A 19,233-nucleotide genomic window follows, 5' to 3' on the forward strand; every position below is an offset into this window, starting at 1 on the left:
ATATTTAAAAAATTTGTATGGGATAATATTTGAAAAATCGTTGAAATAATATTATTTATCTAAAATGTTTCGGCTTCTCAAAATCAAGATGAATCCTAATGTTTCTGTGCAACCATCATTTTCAAGATTAATTTTTCTGTGAAATTTCACCGCAAAGTATTTATCACAGTGTGAGAGCATTGGGTTTTCATAAATCTACGCAATGAAATTATAAAAATTTACTTCTGAACGCATTCAACCATGCTTCCTTTCTATTCTACTTCCTTTATTTTCAGTTTTCAAAATTCTTGCCAAAAAACTTCTAAGCGTCTCGCGTACGTTATTCAATACATGTTTACTAATTTAAAAAATCAATATTTCAGGGTGTCTAGCCACAATGCCGCTCGCTGACATCGCCGATGTGGATATCGACCCGAAAGGAGTTTTCAAGTACATCCTGATTCAAGTTAGTTTTTTTTAGTAAAAAATATTTATTTAAAATTAGAAACTAAAAAAAAGAACGAAAATTAAACGGCAAAAGAAACATAATCACGTTTGAGTAGAGCAGTTGTTTCATTATCTTCTTTCTCACAAATTGAATCCATAACATCGATTGTTTTTGAATGGCCAACGCCTGCAAAATTATAGATTTTCGATTAAAACTAATCAATACTTACAATGCTTGTGAAATTCTATCTTGTCAGTTTTGATAAATAGTGCACGAGATAATGGAGATCTCTGTCCATCTTTGAAAACTGCCGTAGCGCTGAAATGAGATTCAAATATGCAATTTCAAAGTATTTTAGTACCTAAACATGTAGAACCAGTCGAATCGAAGATCAGGGAAGACCACCTTCAAAAGTTTAATTGTATTTTAACTCATCTAAAAATTAATTTGATTACCCGTCTTCCATTTACTGGAATTTTCTCCCATTCTGATAACGACGCATTCGGATTTTCCGTAAAGTAAACCACGTAATTCTTAACTTCATGTGATTTTTTGTATGGTGGCTCCCATGTCAGCTCAATAGTATTCGCATTTAATCGTGTTGCCAAAATATGTTGAGGACTCAACTGAGGTTCCGTATACTGTACCAAGTACACAGCTTTACTTTCACCGAATTTATTATGAGCAGTTATTCGGAATTCATAAAGGGAACATGAATCAACGCTCATAATTTCAACTGTATTCCCTTTAATTCCACGAAGCTCGCGTACTTTTGCATCTTCGTTGTGTCTGGGGAAATGAGTCATAAGTAGAGTTAATAAATTTCATACTTACTTCAATCTATAACGAATGTTGTAAGTCAAGTCTGGATCAGGAGAAAATGGTGGAGCCCATGCAAGTCTTACTGAATATGCTGACGTACTGACAACTTGGCAATCACTTGGTGGATCTGGTGGCAGACGGGCGAACATGAACTTCTCATTTGGCACTGAAATATTTGGAATTTTTAATAATAACTCGCTGAGTAATTTTAACTTACAAACATGACTTCCTCTTCTCTTTTCCTTCTTTCTCTTCGATTTCTTCCTGGCCAACTCGTTATAATCTTTATGAGCAAATATCATTCCTTTTGCCAACTGAGCAAGTAATGATGCCATTGCTGCTCGTCGTCTTCTGAGAATTTATTTGAATTTCCACTTAGATTTTAACTTATTCTCACCTGGCTTTTGCCTCTCGGAGCAAGTAGAATGGATTACTACTCTTGAGTTTTCGACCCAAATAGTGAATCTCTTTCAAATACATTCTACCGACAACGTCCATACACATTGTAGTGAGAATAACTCCCACTGTAATATTTCAAATGATTGAATTCTCTATAATTTTACAACGTACCTACTACAAATGCCAAAGTGACCCAGATATTACCAGGTGAAGGCCTTATATCACCGAATCCTAAAATAAGAATTAGTATCAAGTTTTACAATAGATATATTTATAGACTTACCTACAGTAAGAATACTGATAAATATAAAATATAAACTTTCTACATATGTCCATGTCTCCCAATACCGTACCACCCATGCAGCAATGCATCCGTATACAAATACAAAGAAAAATACAGTTAATGGTGGGAATCGAACCAGTCGAACACGATCAAGTATCTCTTCTTCATTTTCATCATCACCAAACATTGGTTGAAGAGGATCTGCTTCAACCTCTCCTTTTCGTTTTCTTTTCCATTCAAGGCATTTGTTCCATAGTTCGTAGTGAAGAAAGAATATTGTTTCGGAAAGAAACTTTGCAACGTTCGCCACAGTAACAAGTGTTAGCGGAATTCCTAAAATTTTATTTGCATAGAAAATTTTATATAGTTAAAACTACCGATTAAGCAATAAATAACTCCAAAAAGTCGACCTCCAAATGTGCTTGGTGCCACATACCCGTAACCAATCGAAGTAAGCATTGTTGTGGTGAAGAATACCGAATTTGCAAAATCCCAAGTGGGTGAATCCTGTATTAAATGTTCCAATTTTAGAATAATTCCTAGATGCTCACCTCATCATATCCGTGCCTTACAGCTCGATGTGCATAGAATACAGTATCCACGTAATCATTGAAATCATCTACAGTATCTTCTTTTACTGATTTTATCAAATCTTCCACATTCTGAACATTTTGAAATATTTAATGTCTCTTTGAAAAATCCATCTAACCTTGTATTTATCTCGGTCTCGTTTTGCAACACTCCATAACTTATCCACGTAGTCTTTTGCATTTTGTTCTATTTTTGCCATGTGATCTTTTTTTAGCGCCTTCAATTTTGAAACTTTCAAGTTTTTGAAAGTATTTGGTGGAGTAGTGTGAAAATAAATCATTTATTTTTTACATTTTTTTACAATTATATTTCGTCATTGCGATCCATTTGCTATAATTTATAGAAAAAACCACACACTTTTTTTGAAATTTGCTCCTTTACTCCACCTACGAAAAATTGTTTCAAAAAACTTATCAACCATTTTTGGTCCAAAATGTTTTTTTGGATTGAAATCAGAAAAATTCTGCCAAAAAAATGAGTTTTCTTATATAAATTTGAATACTTACATCTAGATGTTCTCCTTCCAACATTTGAAATACAATAGCTCCAAGTATAATATAAAGTACTACAGATCCAATTAAAAGTACATGTAATGATAGAAATCTGGCCATTTTTTCGTTTTCCACCTGAAAAATGCTCATTTCGGAAGGAAAACTGCTGCACGATTTTCCAGAGTATATGCAATAATTCTGACAATAGGATTACTTGTTTGCAAACACAAAATATGGTAATCAATCATTTCTGGGGCCGGAAAATTTTGGCGGGGTGGAAAAAAAAGACGTCGGACCTCCGAATCATTTGCCAACTACACGAAAAGTGGAAACTAGAAATCAATAAGTTTTTGAAAGAAAAAAAGTAGAGGACAAAGTGGAAGGAATGAAATATGAGATGGGACCTGGAAATACGAATTGGGTAGAATTGAGGTATGTACACAAATTGAAGAAAGAATACTTCTAAGGGATTTTGATATGTTCAAAAATTGATGTTTTATTGCATTCCGGAGTTTTATTTGTTTCTGGCGTTATTATCAACAAAAAAACTTGAAAGTGAAACTTTTATTCTGAGGTTTTAAGTTGAAAATTTTGATTGTACCACCTTATTTCAGCGAATTAGCAACGCTTTTTGCTGCTTTAAAAATCTCAAAAATCATCTGAAATTTAGTAATACCACAAATGAAAAATTGAAAAAATGTAGAAATTTGAAAAACCAACTTTTAACATGTTGTTTTTCAAATTTTCGATAATCTCACTGTTTGAATTCCCTCCAAAATCAGGACTGTAACCAATCAGTGATTTACTCCACACACTTTTGAACCAATCCGATTGAGTGAGTGGGATTTATATTCGCTTTTTCTGTGTGGCATTTCTGAATTTTACACGGTTTTTGACATTTTCAAACAAAATCCTCATTTTCGCTCCACCAACTTTTACATTTTGCAATTTAATCTAACACTAAAAATATTGCCATAATTTTAGAGCATATATCATTTCAAACAAGGTTCAACTTTGTTTAAATATTAATTACTTCTTCTTCCAAAAACGAAACATGAGTTTTACAAGTATGTCAAAATGTTAGAAAGTGTAGTTGTTGGGAGGCCGTGAATAAGCGGGGCGAAGAATGAGCCGAGATATCTGCGATACTCCGAAGAGCAAGAAGGAGCCCATCACACAGAATCGGTCCCTTGAGATATGGAACATGCACACTTTTATTCCTCTTTGAGGCCGCTAGTTTCTAAAAAAGAAGAGGGAAAATCCGTGGAATCCATGTTTAATTCCCAGTGGAACATTTTTCAAGATCAATTTTTGATACTTATCCTATTGTGATTGGGATTAATTTATGGAAATCTTAAATAATTTCAGGTAACCGACAATTCAACAAAGCAGCAGAAATTTGTAGTCCGCGGATATTATAGATGCAGCTTTCATGACGATATTCTTCAGGAGACGAAGGTAGTATTTTCAAAACTATTACAAATTCTATCGCTCATTTTGAAATAAATTGTACATTTTTTCAGAGTTCTGCACCATCTGACTTAAAGCTGAAATGTGTGGGCGGTGGTCGAATCAAGCACGATGAAATTGGAAAAGATATTCTTGTGTATGGATATTCGTATGGCTATGGACGAGCTGATCATCAAATTGCTGTTGACATTTTAAAGCAGAAATACCCAGATTATAACATTCATTTCTCTAATGACGGATATTGAATCTCCATGTTTGAGCATAGTTTTGTAATTAATTTGTATTAAAATTGGTCGAATAAATTATTACATAAACGAAGCTTTTTCAGTTTGTATATTTCTATGTCGGAGAAAGTTACGAAAAGTTCTGATAAAAAGTTATATTTTGTAACCTGGTCAATGTATCTTATTGCTTTTTGAAAAGCCGCCATGAATGAAAGTCAAGACTGTTACAAACGTGGAGACGCAGACGATTGTACATTGTGGAGCGTCTTTTGCGTCGTGAGGTGTATGGGAGTGTTTGTAGCGATGAAGGCGAGCAGTCCATTGAAAAAAGAATTTCTAGTTGATTTTATTGATTTTTGCCGAAATAATTCTATTTTCAATGTTTTTATCATTATTTCTGATATTTCTTCTTTAACTCCTGTTAATAATTCTATTCAAATTTCAGTCTTCACGTCTAAAATCACTTTTTAAAGATATAGATTTTTCACATCTCACTTTCGCTCGTTAACATTTTCTCATGTTTCCCGGTATTTTTTGGCATCTTCCTTTTTCAGAATGTCTCTCTCACTCTTGACCCCTCGCCTGGTCACCAAAAACACCATTGCTCGCATTGTTCTTGTCAGAAATGCCTCTTCTGGACTGACCCTCAAGGCAAGTTATTTTTAAACACATAAATTGGAGAGAATAACTACGATTTTGATCGAAAACGTCTCCCAAAATGTAAATAGTAGTTTTCATCTTCTGTTAGCTGTCAACTCACAAAGATATAATTTTTAACCAGAAGAAAACATGTATTCAAGTAAATCCTCGATAAAACGCTAGACTTCAGCGAAAAAGAGCTGATATTTTTTAGTTTCAAGTTTTTATGAAAATAATTCCAGCACGAACAAACAATCAAAATTAACGACCAGCAAGGATTCTTCAAATACCAGCGCGACGTTTCCCGTGATACTCGTTACTCAAACCCAGCCAAGCCAGGAGATACTGCTGCCAGGTAAATTTTGTGAAATTCAAAATAGTAACTCCATGTTTAAAAGATTAAAAAAAAACAGAAAGATAAATGTTATGTAATTTAGAAGTGCTGAATAAGTTTGGCTGCTATTTTCCAACCTTCTTTTCTGAAGGAACTTTCATTTCTATTTTCAAAAATAATTTTGTAATCTTAAAAAATTCCATTTCGAAGAATGTTCCGAAAAATTATACCTTCTTGAAAAAAGTAATTTACACAACCTCAATACTTCTTAAATGTTTCAACAACGAAATTTATTTATGTTTCAATTTTTATTACCAAATAAAGATTTGATTTAAGAGCCGAACTTACATTCCTAATATTTCAGATTCATGTTCCGCAAGCTCGGACACGCCTACGAGATCTACCCACTCTTCGGACTCCTCGCCATTTGGTGCGTCCTTTTCGGATACACTGTATGGTATTCTTTCGAGAAGGCCGAAATCTGGCTTGACAGAAGTGAGTTTCCATTGTAGTGTTCAATTTTTATTTTTTAAACTTTCAGGCCACACAGTTGCTCCATGGGACTGGGAAAGAATTCGCAACAATTACTGGAAGAAACCAACTTTGGTCTTTGACCCAACTGGAGTCACCCACCAAAGACTCGAGATCTTGGAAACTCTTCAAGACGAGATGGTCGCCGCCGCCAAGGAGAGAGGAACCAGATAAATCAGCTCATGTTTCTAGTGATTCTCCCTTCTAAATTTTTGCGTTGTAGTATCTTTTTGATCGACTTCCCACGACTGAATAAACACTTCGTGAACATTGGATTACCGTTTAGACGAAATCTGTTATCAGAAACTTTAATCTGACAGACAGGATCCAGAAAATGGACCAATTATAACAAACACGAAATCAAGTGGGAGACAGCGAAGTATGTGACGAGGAAACTTATTGCCACCAAGTCGAACATTTTTGATACCTTTCGGAGAAATAAGAACAAAATCTATCCATTTTTTCACTTAATGTTGATGAGAAAAAATGAGAAGCCGTTTTCTAAAATTATGGCCTTTTATTGCAATTCTGTGTTCGGACTATTCTGTTCATTAAAAGCAGCGTATTGCTGTGTAGAAGAATGGTAATCACGGTATTCAGATTGGTCGATGACATCCAGGGCCAGCAAGTTCTCGATATTCGTTTACTTTTATTAGGAATACAAAAGAAATTCAAAAAATTTGGGTGGTTATTTTTGTGATAGTGCGGGCTTCCGTAAAGGCATTCGCATCCAATATTCAACTGACCCTTTCAACTCGCGCGGACATTTCGACACATTCTAATATAAAATCATCACGTTTCTTCGAATTGATGTTATTCAACCGTGTATAAAAGACAGCAACATAATTTGATCAACTTTAGAAACAAGTTTATTGTTCAACAAATAACTTTACTTGAGTGGGATGAATCGGGAAGAGTGGGTAGCTCCAATACCTGGTCTTCCGTGCTTGACAGGCTTGTAGGAGATAGCGAACTCTCCGAGATAGAATCCGATCATCTCTGGCTTGATTTCGGTCTGTAACAAAATAATAATAATCATAATGTTTTCGCATTTATTGTAATCGACTCACCTGGTTGAAAACCTTTCCGTTGTAGATTCCGATGACTCCACCAACGAGCTCTGGAAGGATGATCATGTCTCGGAGATGGGTCTTAACGGTGGCTGGCTTCTCGAGAACACCAGCAGCCTTCTTGGCCTTTTGGACCTTAGCGATGAGAGCCAAGTGCTTTCTCTTGAGTCCGCGATCGAGACGTCTGCGCATGCGGCAGGGGAGAAGCTTGGTGAATTGTTCACTGGAAATAAATAATTGTTCTTGGAGATGACCAAAAACCAGACATTGCCGGCAAAATATTGTTTTAAAAAATTACCGGGACATGTCCAAAAGTTGGTCCAAGTCAACTCCTCTGTACATGAACTTGCGGAAAGTTCTCTTCTTCTTCAGCTCAGCGAGATGGGCATCATCTTGAGTAGCCATGTTTAACCCTGAAAAATCGATTACTTTTTTTGTTGCAATATATGGATATTGAAAAGAAAGTAAATAAACATATGGAAGAGAAGTGAAGAAAACTCGTCATGAATTATCAAAAAGAGCACTGACTTACATATCGTAAAATTTAATTAAATAAAATCTGAATTAATGCAACTTCCATTTTATACATTTTTACGATAATTTTTCCATTAGTTTCACATATTTCTCTACAGTAGGAAAAGAAAAATTAGTATTTCTATATTAAAAACAGGTATTAACACCAAAAAACCAGAAAAACCGTGAAAAAAATCGCGAAAAACGGAAAATTTTGTAAAAATTCTACTGACAACCGAAGCTCCGTATCGTTCATCATTGTTGAGTCGCTACTCAGCGCAGGTTGGCTGTTCGCCAGAATTCGGTGGAGCGCGGTTGCAATTCTTATATTTTTATCAATTTTTCGGGCCTGATAAACGGAAATTGGTGAAAAAAAAAGTTTTGGAGCTTCGTAATTTAATTTAAATAATGTTATTCTCAAAATAAAAAATGTATTCAACTGCTGAATACAAATTATTTTCATAAAATGAAGTTTCGACCAGAATTTATTCGACAATAATTAGTTATTTGAAATTCTTGTCGATTTAATTTTGTTTTTTAAGCATTGTTTTCAATTTCGAACTGCAAATAAAGCATAATAGAGTTTGGAGATCTATATTCTCTCCTTTTGACGATTCTACCTTTTAAATATCTTCTTCTTTAGCCTTATCGCAAGCACTATTTTGTCTTCACTTTAATTTTTTCAGAATGCGATTAAACCTACTTCTACTACTTCTATTTTATTTTGCACATGGATCTGTGGTTCCCAATGTAGACCAGAAAATTCTACGCGGGGAGTTCCATGACGAGGGAAAGTTTATGGTGGATTATGAGGATAATTCGCAAAATTTGACCGATTATGCGAGCCGAAGAAGCAGTGATGACGATAAAATAACTCCAGAAGAACAAAAAAGGCGTGGAAATGACAGTACAGAAGTTTCAGAAGATGATGATTCAAGTGATATAAGTGAAGAAAGGTGTGACCATTTAATTTAAAATCATTTTTTCTCACCGGCTTCTTGCGATTTACAAAATTTGGACAGTTCAGACTTATAAAAATGTGGGGAAAATCAGCCGATTATGACAAATTTTTCGACACTGCTACGTCATCACACGAAGATGAAGAAGGGTTTTCAATTTTTGAAATTAGAATGCTAAAACCGCATGGTCTGCTTCTCCCAATTTCAAACTATCCTATTTATTTTTGTTGAGTTACTTAATTTTTTAATCTTCTTTTCCATATTAGTTTCTTCCAATTAAACGCTTTTTGAATGAGGTCGAGTGATGGTCTTCCTGGAACTCTATGAAAAATGACAAAAACAATTATTATTTCAGAGAAAGAGACAGTGTGGATCATCAACATCTCAAATCTCTGACCGCCATCAAACCTGAAAAACATCAACCAGTGGCTGGTGTAATCAACTCTGCATTCAATGACAGGTTTATTTTTACTAATATATTGATAAAAATGAAGCTTTTTTCAGAAAGACATTCTCCTGTCCTCGTATCAAAACTGAACTTTTGACTGGAACGAATGTTGGAAACATATCTCCTGAAGATATAACAATCATTGCTGCAATGGGAGATGCTCTCGCAACTGGAATTGGATTATGGCCAAATGCGGATATCGAGTTTCGAGGTGCCAGTTTCCCGATTGGTGGAGATTCTACTATAGATGGATTGATCACCATTCCAAGTGAGCTTTTTTTAAAAAGAATTTCCTGTAAAAAATTTATAATCAACAATAAATAAACAATTTTCAGATATTCTGAGGGAGTTCAGTCCAAAATTAGTCGGCGTATCTCACGGAATGGGAGCCGATCTTCCGAATCATCAGCTTAACGTGGCGGTTACCGGAGCAACGACCGAAGATCTTCCAGATCAAGCAAGACGATTAACACGCAGACTGAAAAAATTATCAGAGCTAGATTATCATAATGAATGGATTATGATAATTATTACTATTGGGACAGAAGAAGTGAGTAAATAAATGTGTAAAAAGACCGTTCAACGGAAAAATTTCTGCTAAAATCAAGAAAACAATTTTTTCGTAACAAAAATTTTAAAAAATAAACCAAGATAAATTTATTTTAAGAAAAGGGATATGTATCGTAATCTCTCACCATTCACACATACCTTCTTAAAGGCGCACGGATTTATTCAGACGGTTCTCGGCGCGCAAAAATTGTATGGTAGTCCTTTTTACTTTTGCGGCTGCTTCCTTGTTTATTTTTCTTGTATTTTCAATAAAAGCACTTAGCCGATTTTTTCGTTAAAATTTGTTCAAGCCAGTTTTCACCAAAATAAAAAAAAAACAATTTTTAAATGAAAATATGTGCTTTGAATATTTACTTATTAAACATTTTTTAACAGAAAACCTAGAATAAAACGACAGAATCTGCTTAAACAGGAAGCAGCCGCAAAAAACAACTAAACACATAAACTGAAATTTAATTTTTGGGTTTTAAAATTTTTTCCAAAAACTTTTTAAAAAAATTAACTTCTTCCTTCTGAATTCTTCTAAAAAAAGCAGTAATCAAGTAATGTCTTGGTGTATAATGAATGAAAATTTGACCCGATTTGTTTCAGCTTTGCTCTCGATGTGAAGGACCTTCGTATGATAACATTAGAAAAGCTATTGAACATCTGCAAATAGAAATTCCAAAGGCTTTGGTTGTTCTTTTGGGACCTGTTCATGTATCATCCTTCCACGAGCAGAAATCAAATCTTTTGAAGTAAGTTATTGAAAACTGGGAATTCAGAGAATTTAATTTGAATTGAAATTTAGAGCCCGTTGTGCATGTTCTCGAGACCAAACCGAAGGGTTCATGTATGATGTGTCTCGAAAATGGTCCAAAGTTTGGCGAGATGTTCAAAAATTTGTGGAGAATGGAGTTACAGCCGTGAGTTATGATTTGTAAATAATTTAAAATTAATTCATTTTGTAGAGACCAACATTCGGAATGATCAGTTATCCAATGGTAACTATAACCTCAAGATATCCAAGTGGATTGTTCATTCGAGATAAGCCATTATTGAATCGAAGAGGTCATAATTACGCGACGAAGTGGTTATGGAATAGGCTGATTGGCGGAGATTTATATAATCTTTCCTCGGCTACACTTTCCCAGGATAACTATTTTTGTCCTTCTGTTGTAAGTTGAATGCATTATTAATGCGAAATATTCAAATTAACACTAACAACAGCATATTAAAAAAAACGTTTCAAATCACAATATTTTTATTCATAGTTATATCCCGGAAAGATCTCTTTTCTACCTTGCCATCAAGAAGCGACGATTATTTACTTGTGAGCCGCAGACACACGACGGGCGGTTTTGCTGCTTCCACTGAAAATTGACTATGAATATTAGAATAAAACTGAAAAAAACAAACCGCGATTTGATGGCTTCTGTCTTTTTCACTTTGACGGGAGAGATAGATCGAGCGGCTTTCGTGGTAACTGCCTTCTTTGGAGCACGCTTCTTTCCACGAGTGCTACTGCGGCTTCGAGATCTCGATCTGGAACGTGAGCGAGTAGACTTTGAACGTGAGCGGCGAGTAGATTTCGAACGGGATCTTGAACGGCTACGAGATGATGCCTTCTTTTTCAACTTCTCCTTCGGAATTCGAGATGAACTGGTCGAAGTCGAAGAGTCAGTGATCCCCATATGTCCACGAAGAGCAGCCTGAGAGCGAGTAACCGCTCCTTGGGTGCGGACCGTTGGTCGGACAGCTTGAATCGTCTTCTTTGTAGATCCTGGACCTTTAGATCCGACTTTTGCCACGGTAGTCTTTCTTGCCATTGATGGATTTCTTCAAGTATGCGAATATGTCGAACTAATGATTGTTTTGTGGTTTTGGTCGACCTTGTATAGACATTCATTTGACCGGGCGAAAAGAATAATTAAACCATGTCACGAGAAATTAGAAATGAAACATAAATAAATGTTTTTCAAATTTTTGGTTCAATTTTTTTTTTGAAAATTGTTTTTTTAAGGGTTGTCCGTATTTCCGAACGTATGAGAATCACAAGAGATGTTCCACTATGAGCCTTCAACAAGCAAAAGAAGAATTAATTGATATAAATGGGACTTTTACAAAGGTTTGTTTGATGTTGTGAATGCTTTTACTTTTAATTTTGTATATTCTGCATGTATTGATATTGTAGCCTCGTCGACGCTCGGTTCGGTTCTTGTACAACGTGGCAATGGTGGTTATAGGTGCAGCCTTTTGTGCTGCCTGCCTGCTCGGAACTTTCTTTTATCAAAAATCCAAAGCGGTATGCAATCTATACTAGAATTCCACTTTTAAATAGATGTTAATACATAATACTTTTAGGGTAATCATGGACGGTTCGAGATTGTGGAGGAACCACAGAAAAAACTGGAAGAAGCGCAGAAAGAAGAGCAAAAGGCGCTGCTTACAAGACAAAATACTCGAGCACAATCTGAACAGGTAAATTTAAATAAACAATTACTAAATATGGTAATATCTCAAAGCTCTCATGAAATAATTTCGTTTTTTTCTTTCAATAAGTTTCCGAAAAATGCGGTTTCCAAAGCGCAATATTCAGTTTGAAAACTTTTAAAAAACATCGCTACGTTTCAGGCGACAACTCCAACTGGTATCCAGCTTGCACCAATTCCTGTCGGACGTCACAAATCATTTTTAGGAACAATCAACGAAGGAAACCCGGATGTATAAATCTCAAATTGAGAATTCATTCGATTTATATTTAGTTAGTAATTGCTGTATTTTCATCTTGTCATCACTCACTCTCTGTAATTTTTATCCAATTATCCTGTAAATTTATCATTTACATCCTTGAATTCATTCCAACCCAGTTTTGCTTTACAACCTCAGTTTTATGGCATTTGTAAATAATTTATGCCAATCAATTCCGAAAATCTAAGTCACTTTCAACCTCCAGTCAACAGAGTTCCCTACGTACTTTACGATTAGTTTTTTTGCATTTATATCATTTATTACTTTAACGAGTTCCCTAAAATTGTGCCTTCAAAACCTACATTTCACTTATATTCCGTGTTTTTCATTGTTCTCCTTTGTGATAAATGATTGTATTTAAAATACTTTAGTATGCAATGCAAGCAAAGAATATGATTTGGAAAAGTATTCTATACATATGCGATAGAGAAAACAAATAATTCTGAGTGTGCATGTGATATAGTAATTTCTCAGAAATTTTTTTTTCAGTTTAAAGGCGCATGATGTTTTCCGAGTGTGTCTCGGCACGATATCAGCCATAAACCTTATTGCCCAGAGCCGTAGGCTCATGTCTTGTGATTCTCAAATGTTCCGAAATATTTATATTTCCGAAATAAGGAAAAACTATTTTCAAAATCTAGAACTTTTTTTAGAAGGCTACTGTAGGGTTACTGTAGTTCTATACTTTATCCTAGGATAGGTAGTTGGGATTGGTTGTGATAGTGTAGCTGTAGGAAAGTTTAGAAGATTTTCTAGAAAACTCACAATAACTCACATCACAATATTTTTCGGATTTGTCCGTAAATCTCTGGAAAGTTTGAAACATGTCTCGGAGGAGGATTCCGTAAGGAAAAATTGGTTTTTTTTCCAAAAAAATTCAAGAAATTAAAATGTGATCAATATGGAAGCTTCTGTAAGAACTTTGAAGCTTTTTTCCGAGTAGTAAAAAGTTTATTCAAGTATAAGTTTATTCTGCCAAAACTTTAGTCTGAGAATTTTTGAAGGATATCCGGATAGAGAATTTTCTCGGGATAATTTTGAGTATTTGAACAAAAAAAATCACGTTTCTTAAAAAAATAAATATTCTTAATTATTCTATCTAATTTGAAAAAAAAACTAAACTTCCACGTCGAAAAAAAAACAACAAAAAAATCGGAAGATTGCAATCGTAAAGTTCCAATTTCCAAAAAAATTTATTTCAAATTTTCTCATCAATTCGAGAATTGTCCGAAGCAAGGGAGCAAAGTGATTTGTTCAATATCACTTCAAAAACGGAAACAAATTGATAATGGCATCAGAGGGAGGTAATTCGAATGGAGGAACATCTGGAACTGGAACAAAAAGTGAACAGGATCCAAAAGAAGGAAAAAGATTCTTCAACTTTGTATTCAATGTGAACAAAAAAATCACCGATGAGACGGAGATGACTCAGGATTTTATGAATGTTCGTTTGGGATTTTAGGGAAAACAAATGAGAGAGGGATCTGGTGACAAACTAAATTTACCGAAAATCATCACAGTACCAGACGTCAACTTTTGACATTTCAGGATCTCAAACATTATCAAGAGTTTGATGAGACAGTGACAAAGTGTGCTGGATACTTGGAAAACGTCTTCATTCCATATTCTTCGAAGGTGAGAAGTTTTTTGGAATAAGGACTTGTTGCGATTAACGTAGATCCTTGGAGGGATGTGAAGATGAGATATAGCTACTGAAAATGAAAATGAACTTGGCTTGCGATGTATCATATTGATATTGTAATCATGTGGTTCGCGTTTTAGGGCTCGAAACCTGAAGAGGAAGCATTCACTCGTCTGGCTACAGCACTTGGTGACTTTAAGGTACTGTCACACAGACAAGGAAATAAGTTTTATTTGATATTTCAGAGTTTTGTGCCACAAGCCTACACAGCAATCTTTGAAAACTTTTCGACAAAGATGAAGGCAGCTGGCGTTTCGAGAAAATGTCATCAAGCGTTGCAAGCCCACGATCTTCGACATATGAAAAAGTTTCATACCGAAAGTTATGAAGCTTTTGTTGAGCAGAGAAAGAAGTTTGACGAGTGAGTTTTTTTTTCAGAAAAAGTTGCAACCAGACTTCATCCAAGGCAAGGTGTGAGGGTCGCCCATCCACACGCCTTCGTCGCGCTACTTAGAATTCCCAGTTCACAGTTCTCAAGAAATTTATTTCAGATCCCGAAAGAAAATGGACCAGGCAAAGGCGGACGTTCGTGATGCAAAAACGACGACGGCGATTGAGAAGAAAGCAATTTGTTATCAATTGACTGTCGACGACTTTGATCAGAAAACGGAAGAGGTTAGATGTTTTCGCTAGAGTTTCCCTATTTTTGTTACGTGGCCACGCAAGAGAAAGCTAGACCGCTTTCATGAAACAAAAATATCGCTTTTCCTGAATATAGATCCTGGTACAGGAAGAGTAAACAACATAATATTTTCGACATAATTACTTTTCAGCTGATCAAGATCATAGAGGCTCTGCCAAAAGTGAAACAAGAATATGTTCGTGACATCTACTTGATTCTCTCGAAGCACAAACAATTTCATGCTGATATGAGCAAGTTCTTCGCCGCTAGTTGTGTCCTCTGATAACTTGATTAATGAATGTATTTGATTTATTGTCTCTTGCATATTTAACAAAAAATTACACCACAAAGTTTCAATATACAGGCTTCCAGAATGAGCATACACTAAAAATACAGAAAATATATTAACGACGATTATGTCTCCGTTCCGTAGATCGATGGCTACGGTCTCGATTCCAATGATTTTTAGGGCTTCTGCATATTGATTTCAACTGAAACTAATTTATGACAACTACCAAATTACTTTCTATTAACGTATTTTGCTGGTACTCGCTTATCATCGCTTCTTTCATTGCTAGATACATAAGTCCTTCTCCAAGAAGACGCCGTTCTCCTTCACCAAAGAGAGAACATAGGAGAAATGAAAAAAGGATTATATGTAGGAGAAAACCATCCAGACGTAGAAGGTAGTACTGTAGTCATCATGGACCTGCTTCAATTAAAGTTAATCTGCAGAATTCCTAACAACCGTCGGAATTGAAACCGTAGCCATATAGATTACAATAGTGGGAGTCGTGACAACAGTTGTCGTCTCCGGAGACATGATCGTCGCTCACTATTTTAAAAAAATGTTCGATTAAAATACACCCACTCAATTCTTTGTTCATGTTTGTCTAGTTTTATGTGGTTTTAGATTTCTTCCGACTAACTCGTTGAATTTTAAAGATATTACAAATATGTTTGAAATGAGCCTGGACCTATTTTTGGGACATCCAAAAATGATTTTCCATCCTACAGTATCTACAGTATCAACGTTTCCGTATTTAGGTACAACTTGTTTAGATTATTTCAATAATACAAAATCTTTTTATTCAGAATAAATGTGGATTACTCTTTGGTTTTCTTCTTGCTCTTGCTCTCTGAACTTTTCGAGCTCTTTCCGGTGTCAGACACACTTTGAGTGACGTCGTATGGAGATTTGGTGGCCTTTTCGCGACTTCTCTGTATGATAGAAATTTGTTTTGAGCAAAAATTAAAGAATATTACCTCTGGTTTCATGATTCTCTTACGAAGTTGTTTGATACTTTTCAGAAACTCTTCTCTCTCAGCTGATGTCACTTTTTGCTCTGCTGGATGGTGTTGAGAGCAGCGAACAATACACTTTTGGCAACTTCCACACTTGTCACATCCCATTAACTTATTCGAGTTTTTTGAACTTTTGAGCCCAGTGGAACTGCTGCTCTTCTTGGTGCTTCGGCTCTTCACACTTTTTGCTTTTTTGCCACTTTTGGAAGATGTTGAGCTTTTTCCTTGTTTCTTCAAGTCATCTTCATACATCTTCGTTGCAAGTTCTTTCAGCATTTGGCGAGCTTTTTCACGTTTGGCAGCAGTTGTTTTACCAGGGAACGGAGTGATTGCCATTGGATTCGAAAGAGGACTGAAAGTTCAAATATTGAATTATAGCGATATTTTAATCTCAACTCACACTCCAAGATGATCACATTCCTCGGATTTAACTTTCTTTTGCTTCTTGCTAGAAACAGTTTTCTTCGTTTCTTCCGCCGGCTTTGTGGTGTCATCACTCGATTGATCCATATCCTCAGCCGTCTTTTTCGAGTTTTTTCGAGAAGAGCCTGACTCATCTTTACTCTTCTTCATCCTCTCCTTCTTTTTCTTCTTTTCCTCACTTCCATCGGTCACAAGATTTTTCGGATTCTTGCTATCAAATCGAAAAGCTGTGCGAATTCTCTTGTTCAAGTGAGTCAATTTATTGAGTACATCTCGAGTTTCTTCATCCAATCCATCCTTATCACATCTACTACCTCCTGTACTTTGTGGAAATGTTTCCTCGTTGTAAGTACGACGTTTGAATAGAACAGTCATTCTCTCATCAGTACGATCAGTCACTTCCCATGATTCGATTTTACCCATTTTTAAAACACAATATGGGGTTTCCTGAAAGTCAATTCATTTAATTTTGATTTGAAACAAATAATCACTTACCACAGTGTTCAACTGACACGTGTCCAGTTGATGCCCAGCACGGTATCAATGAAATCCAATTATTAAGAACTAATTCAAACTATTATGAACTCTCTGTTGAACGTGGATCCAGAAAACAGACCATCAAGAAGTTCACGGAGAAAATTAATATGATTTAGAGATTTTTCAAGTATCGAAAACGGATTTCATAACTGGAAATTGGATTTTTCGAGAAAATAGAGCGAATAGTAAAAACTGATAAAATGGCTCTCCAGAAACCAAACGCTCGGAATATGGCAGAAACCTTTTCAAAAAGTTTTGCAACGTCTCAATCAAGTTTAGTTAGCTTTTGCTTGTTTTCCAGTGCCAATAATGTCTCATTAACGGGAAAAGTAGAAATGGATAATAAGCTCTCGATATGAAATAACTGTAACTCACATCAAATTTTGAGCATGCAAAATAATCTGTTTCGCAAACCAAACCCTCAAAACATGTTTTGAAACCAACACTTCTGTAGACTTTTGGACGTAGACTGATAGCATAGAAACTCGAAATAAACATACATAAAACAAAATAGAACTATCAGTTATTGGATATGTTGCTAAATAATTTTAGTTGAGAAATTTAAAATGTAGTACATCAATGGCTCAAATATTTATTTCAGTTTCTAAAACGAGTTATCACTTTTTGTCCTTTTTCTCTCCGTCATTGGCAGTTTTATATGCATGATTCTCAGCCGAATTGAATGCTTTTACCATTTGAACTTCTTTCAATTGATTATTCAATGAACCCATTGACAATTCACTTGGACGACGAGTAACTGGAACTGGTTCTTCAACTGATTCCGTTGAGAATACCTTCTTGCTTGCCAGTGCTGCCAATTCTTCGGGAGTTTTCTACAAAAGAAATGGTTTAAAGGAAGAAACAAAAGCCAAATATGTCTTCATCCACCAGCCAAGCATTACAAAAATGATCTCAAACTCACTTTTTTCAGCAGCTTTGCCTTCTCCAATTCCGTATTTTGGTTTGTCGCAACTGGCTTGCTCTCCATGTTTAATTATTCCACGATGCGAGGATGTTTTTAATAAATCACACCCAGGAATGACTCAAGAAACTATGAGAACTGATTTGAAGGGTTGGATCTGCCAGAAAAAACTCCACGTATTTCCCGGAAAACAAATGATCCTGTGGATGTTCACGTAATAATATGTTTTTAAAGATTAAAAAAAAATTTTTTATACGTATAACTTTAATTTTAAGCTGTTCATGATTTCTGAAAACAACTTTTGTACATGAATCTGGTCGATTTATTATAAATCTCTCATTTACATGTTAATTTACTTTATGAACTCACTTCCTAATTTACTCAGATTTGCTGTTTTAATATAGAACTAAACTACTTTTTACAGGAGGTGGCTCTAAAATTGGTGTTATTTTTTCAAAGTAAAACTGATTTTCTAAAATATTCGTATAAAAAATTCACAAGTATTACCCTAGAATTACCCTAGAAATATCAAATTTTAACCAGGTTACCAAGACAATTTCAAATTTGAAATTATCTTCAATTGAAGTGAATTGTTGAGTAAACGTAACACATTTTTCTGGTAATTTACCAAAATAGGAAATTGTGAATAAAATCTGAAGTGTATCTATTCTGTATACATCCAAACTTTTTATAGAACCACAAAAGGTATATGTATTGCCAGAATCATAATTTCTGCCTGATACCACCCACTTACATGCCGACAGAGCACCGGTAGTAAACGGCTTATTATGTTCTGAGCAACTTTGGAAGCTCACAAGCTCAGATCTGAAATTTCACAGATTCGTAATTAACAGTTTCTGAACATGGGATTTAAAATGAAACACCTTCCCTTCCCATCCATAGTTAGTAGATGAAACAATTCAACAGTAGGAAACAAAACCATTAACTATTCCATTATACACGTTAGATGTTATCTCTCCCTTCTCTTCCCTTCTCTGTTTTGGTAAATTACCAAAAAGGTAAGTTCTGTTAACATTCCAATTATCAGTATCAAATTGAAAATTGTCTTGATAGCCTGATTCAAATTCAATATTTCTAGGGTAAAACTAACTTGTGGATTTTTTATACAGTTGAGAAAATATAAGAGTTTCTCTTGTTAACGCTTGAAAAACTACTGTGCAGTTTTTCTCGCCTACGATTTTAAAGGGGACTGGCGCATTT

General features: G+C 35.1%; 9 protein-coding genes across 10 annotated transcripts; 4 read left to right on the forward strand and 5 right to left on the reverse strand.

The window, feature by feature from the left end:
• The first annotated feature begins 362 nt into the window (after positions 1-362).
• On the forward strand, positions 363-4,799 carry phip-1 (Sex-regulated protein janus-B). The gene is made up of 3 exons (NM_001383520.3): positions 363-445; positions 4,382-4,471; positions 4,537-4,799. Exons 1-3 carry the CDS (start codon positions 377-379, stop codon positions 4,726-4,728), a joined length of 351 nt encoding a protein of 116 aa, NP_001369999.1. The 5' UTR covers positions 363-376; the 3' UTR covers positions 4,729-4,799.
• Positions 466-3,148, reverse strand: twk-30 (Fibronectin type-III domain-containing protein). Its single transcript, NM_059980.7, has 13 exons — positions 3,029-3,148; positions 2,641-2,739; positions 2,483-2,593; positions 2,309-2,438; positions 1,932-2,264; positions 1,820-1,879; positions 1,647-1,773; positions 1,467-1,600; positions 1,262-1,415; positions 883-1,216; positions 789-832; positions 657-745; positions 466-613 (listed from the first exon to the last, which is right to left on the reverse strand). The coding sequence occupies exons 1-13, from the start codon at positions 3,131-3,133 to the stop codon at positions 507-509; spliced, it is 1,827 nt and encodes a 608-aa protein (NP_492381.3). The 5' UTR covers positions 3,134-3,148; the 3' UTR covers positions 466-506.
• Positions 4,800-5,261: 462 nt separating the features above from the next.
• F36A2.7 (Cytochrome c oxidase subunit 4) lies at positions 5,262-6,480 on the forward strand. The gene is made up of 4 exons (NM_059982.5): positions 5,262-5,358; positions 5,589-5,701; positions 6,045-6,175; positions 6,222-6,480. Exons 1-4 carry the CDS (start codon positions 5,263-5,265, stop codon positions 6,383-6,385), a joined length of 504 nt encoding a protein of 167 aa, NP_492383.1. The 5' UTR covers position 5,262; the 3' UTR covers positions 6,386-6,480.
• Positions 6,481-7,072: 592 nt separating this feature from the next.
• On the reverse strand, positions 7,073-7,694 carry rps-15 (Small ribosomal subunit protein uS19). Its single transcript, NM_059983.8, has 3 exons — positions 7,580-7,694; positions 7,282-7,504; positions 7,073-7,226 (listed from the first exon to the last, which is right to left on the reverse strand). The coding sequence occupies exons 1-3, from the start codon at positions 7,684-7,686 to the stop codon at positions 7,101-7,103; spliced, it is 456 nt and encodes a 151-aa protein (NP_492384.1). The 5' UTR covers positions 7,687-7,694; the 3' UTR covers positions 7,073-7,100.
• Positions 7,695-8,474: 780 nt separating this feature from the next.
• F36A2.9 lies at positions 8,475-12,863 on the forward strand. Of its 2 annotated transcripts, NM_182068.8 has the most exons (11): positions 8,477-8,750; positions 9,109-9,213; positions 9,258-9,469; positions 9,537-9,751; positions 10,363-10,508; positions 10,562-10,676; positions 10,722-10,928; positions 11,774-11,878; positions 11,945-12,055; positions 12,115-12,231; positions 12,385-12,860. In NM_182068.8, the coding sequence occupies exons 1-11, from the start codon at positions 8,482-8,484 to the stop codon at positions 12,478-12,480; spliced, it is 1,698 nt and encodes a 565-aa protein (NP_871868.1). In that variant the 5' UTR covers positions 8,477-8,481; the 3' UTR covers positions 12,481-12,860. The 2 variants fall into 2 exon arrangements, with proteins under 2 accessions (NP_492385.2, NP_871868.1); NM_059984.6 differs by lacking the exon at positions 11,945-12,055 and having other exon boundaries at positions 8,475-8,750; positions 12,385-12,863.
• F36A2.10 (DNA-binding protein) lies at positions 11,000-11,604 on the reverse strand. The gene is made up of 2 exons (NM_059985.7): positions 11,170-11,604; positions 11,000-11,123 (listed from the first exon to the last, which is right to left on the reverse strand). Exons 1-2 carry the CDS (start codon positions 11,577-11,579, stop codon positions 11,078-11,080), a joined length of 456 nt encoding a protein of 151 aa, NP_492386.1. The 5' UTR covers positions 11,580-11,604; the 3' UTR covers positions 11,000-11,077.
• Positions 12,864-13,688: 825 nt separating the features above from the next.
• F36A2.11 (BAR domain-containing protein) lies at positions 13,689-15,137 on the forward strand. Its single transcript, NM_059986.4, has 6 exons — positions 13,689-13,945; positions 14,050-14,136; positions 14,284-14,343; positions 14,389-14,564; positions 14,695-14,818; positions 14,977-15,137. The coding sequence occupies exons 1-6, from the start codon at positions 13,790-13,792 to the stop codon at positions 15,106-15,108; spliced, it is 735 nt and encodes a 244-aa protein (NP_492387.2). The 5' UTR covers positions 13,689-13,789; the 3' UTR covers positions 15,109-15,137.
• A 764-nt stretch (positions 15,138-15,901) lies between these two features.
• Positions 15,902-17,104, reverse strand: F36A2.14 (CXXC-type domain-containing protein). The gene is made up of 4 exons (NM_001026280.6): positions 17,049-17,104; positions 16,531-17,000; positions 16,092-16,482; positions 15,902-16,046 (listed from the first exon to the last, which is right to left on the reverse strand). The coding sequence occupies exons 2-4, from the start codon at positions 16,974-16,976 to the stop codon at positions 15,933-15,935; spliced, it is 951 nt and encodes a 316-aa protein (NP_001021451.1). The 5' UTR covers positions 16,977-17,000; positions 17,049-17,104; the 3' UTR covers positions 15,902-15,932.
• A 563-nt stretch (positions 17,105-17,667) lies between these two features.
• Positions 17,668-18,171, reverse strand: F36A2.12 (Thymosin beta). The gene is made up of 2 exons (NM_059987.4): positions 18,013-18,171; positions 17,668-17,923 (listed from the first exon to the last, which is right to left on the reverse strand). The coding sequence occupies exons 1-2, from the start codon at positions 18,076-18,078 to the stop codon at positions 17,708-17,710; spliced, it is 282 nt and encodes a 93-aa protein (NP_492388.2). The 5' UTR covers positions 18,079-18,171; the 3' UTR covers positions 17,668-17,707.
• Between the last annotated feature and the right edge of the window lie 1,062 nt (positions 18,172-19,233).

The sequence above is a fragment of the Caenorhabditis elegans genome, chromosome I (assembly GCF_000002985.6).
Source record: "Caenorhabditis elegans chromosome I".
NCBI classification, from domain to species: Eukaryota; Metazoa; Nematoda; class Chromadorea; order Rhabditida; family Rhabditidae; genus Caenorhabditis; species Caenorhabditis elegans.

Coding starts and splice junctions, on each gene's coding strand:
- phip-1 (NM_001383520.3), top strand. CDS start 377: ATGCCGCTCGCTGACATCGCCGATGTGGATATCGACCCGAAAGGAGTT. Junction 446..4,381: donor TCAAGTACATCCTGATTCAA/GTTAGTTTTTTT, acceptor AAATAATTTCAG/GTAACCGACAATTCAACAAA. Junction 4,472..4,536: donor ATATTCTTCAGGAGACGAAG/GTAGTATTTTCA, acceptor ACATTTTTTCAG/AGTTCTGCACCATCTGACTT.
- twk-30 (NM_059980.7), bottom strand. CDS start 3,133: ATGGCCAGATTTCTATCATTACATGTACTTTTAATTGGATCTGTAGTA. Junction 1,416..1,466: donor GAGAAGAGGAAGTCATGTTT/GTAAGTTAAAAT, acceptor CAAATATTTCAG/TGCCAAATGAGAAGTTCATG. Junction 1,217..1,261: donor AACATTCGTTATAGATTGAA/GTAAGTATGAAA, acceptor TCATTTCCCCAG/ACACAACGAAGATGCAAAAG.
- F36A2.7 (NM_059982.5), top strand. CDS start 5,263: ATGTCTCTCTCACTCTTGACCCCTCGCCTGGTCACCAAAAACACCATT. Junction 5,359..5,588: donor CTTCTGGACTGACCCTCAAG/GCAAGTTATTTT, acceptor AAATAATTCCAG/CACGAACAAACAATCAAAAT. Junction 5,702..6,044: donor CCAGGAGATACTGCTGCCAG/GTAAATTTTGTG, acceptor CTAATATTTCAG/ATTCATGTTCCGCAAGCTCG.
- rps-15 (NM_059983.8), bottom strand. CDS start 7,686: ATGGCTACTCAAGATGATGCCCATCTCGCTGAGCTGAAGAAGAAGAGA. Junction 7,505..7,579: donor CAACTTTTGGACATGTCCCG/GTAATTTTTTAA, acceptor ATTTATTTCCAG/TGAACAATTCACCAAGCTTC. Junction 7,227..7,281: donor ACGGAAAGGTTTTCAACCAG/GTGAGTCGATTA, acceptor ATTTTGTTACAG/ACCGAAATCAAGCCAGAGAT.
- F36A2.9 (NM_182068.8), top strand. CDS start 8,482: ATGCGATTAAACCTACTTCTACTACTTCTATTTTATTTTGCACATGGA. Junction 8,751..9,108: donor AGTGATATAAGTGAAGAAAG/GTGTGACCATTT, acceptor TTATTATTTCAG/AGAAAGAGACAGTGTGGATC. Junction 9,214..9,257: donor AACTCTGCATTCAATGACAG/GTTTATTTTTAC, acceptor AGCTTTTTTCAG/AAAGACATTCTCCTGTCCTC.
- F36A2.10 (NM_059985.7), bottom strand. CDS start 11,579: ATGGCAAGAAAGACTACCGTGGCAAAAGTCGGATCTAAAGGTCCAGGA. Junction 11,124..11,169: donor ACAGAAGCCATCAAATCGCG/GTTTGTTTTTTT, acceptor GTCAATTTTCAG/TGGAAGCAGCAAAACCGCCC.
- F36A2.11 (NM_059986.4), top strand. CDS start 13,790: ATGGCATCAGAGGGAGGTAATTCGAATGGAGGAACATCTGGAACTGGA. Junction 13,946..14,049: donor TGACTCAGGATTTTATGAAT/GTTCGTTTGGGA, acceptor TTGACATTTCAG/GATCTCAAACATTATCAAGA. Junction 14,565..14,694: donor CAGAGAAAGAAGTTTGACGA/GTGAGTTTTTTT, acceptor AATTTATTTCAG/ATCCCGAAAGAAAATGGACC.
- F36A2.14 (NM_001026280.6), bottom strand. CDS start 16,976: ATGGGTAAAATCGAATCATGGGAAGTGACTGATCGTACTGATGAGAGA. Junction 16,483..16,530: donor GAATGTGATCATCTTGGAGT/GTGAGTTGAGAT, acceptor TTGAACTTTCAG/TCCTCTTTCGAATCCAATGG. Junction 16,047..16,091: donor AGAGAATCATGAAACCAGAG/GTAATATTCTTT, acceptor TCTATCATACAG/AGAAGTCGCGAAAAGGCCAC.
- F36A2.12 (NM_059987.4), bottom strand. CDS start 18,078: ATGGAGAGCAAGCCAGTTGCGACAAACCAAAATACGGAATTGGAGAAG. Junction 17,924..18,012: donor AGGCAAAGCTGCTGAAAAAA/GTGAGTTTGAGA, acceptor TTTCTTTTGTAG/AAAACTCCCGAAGAATTGGC.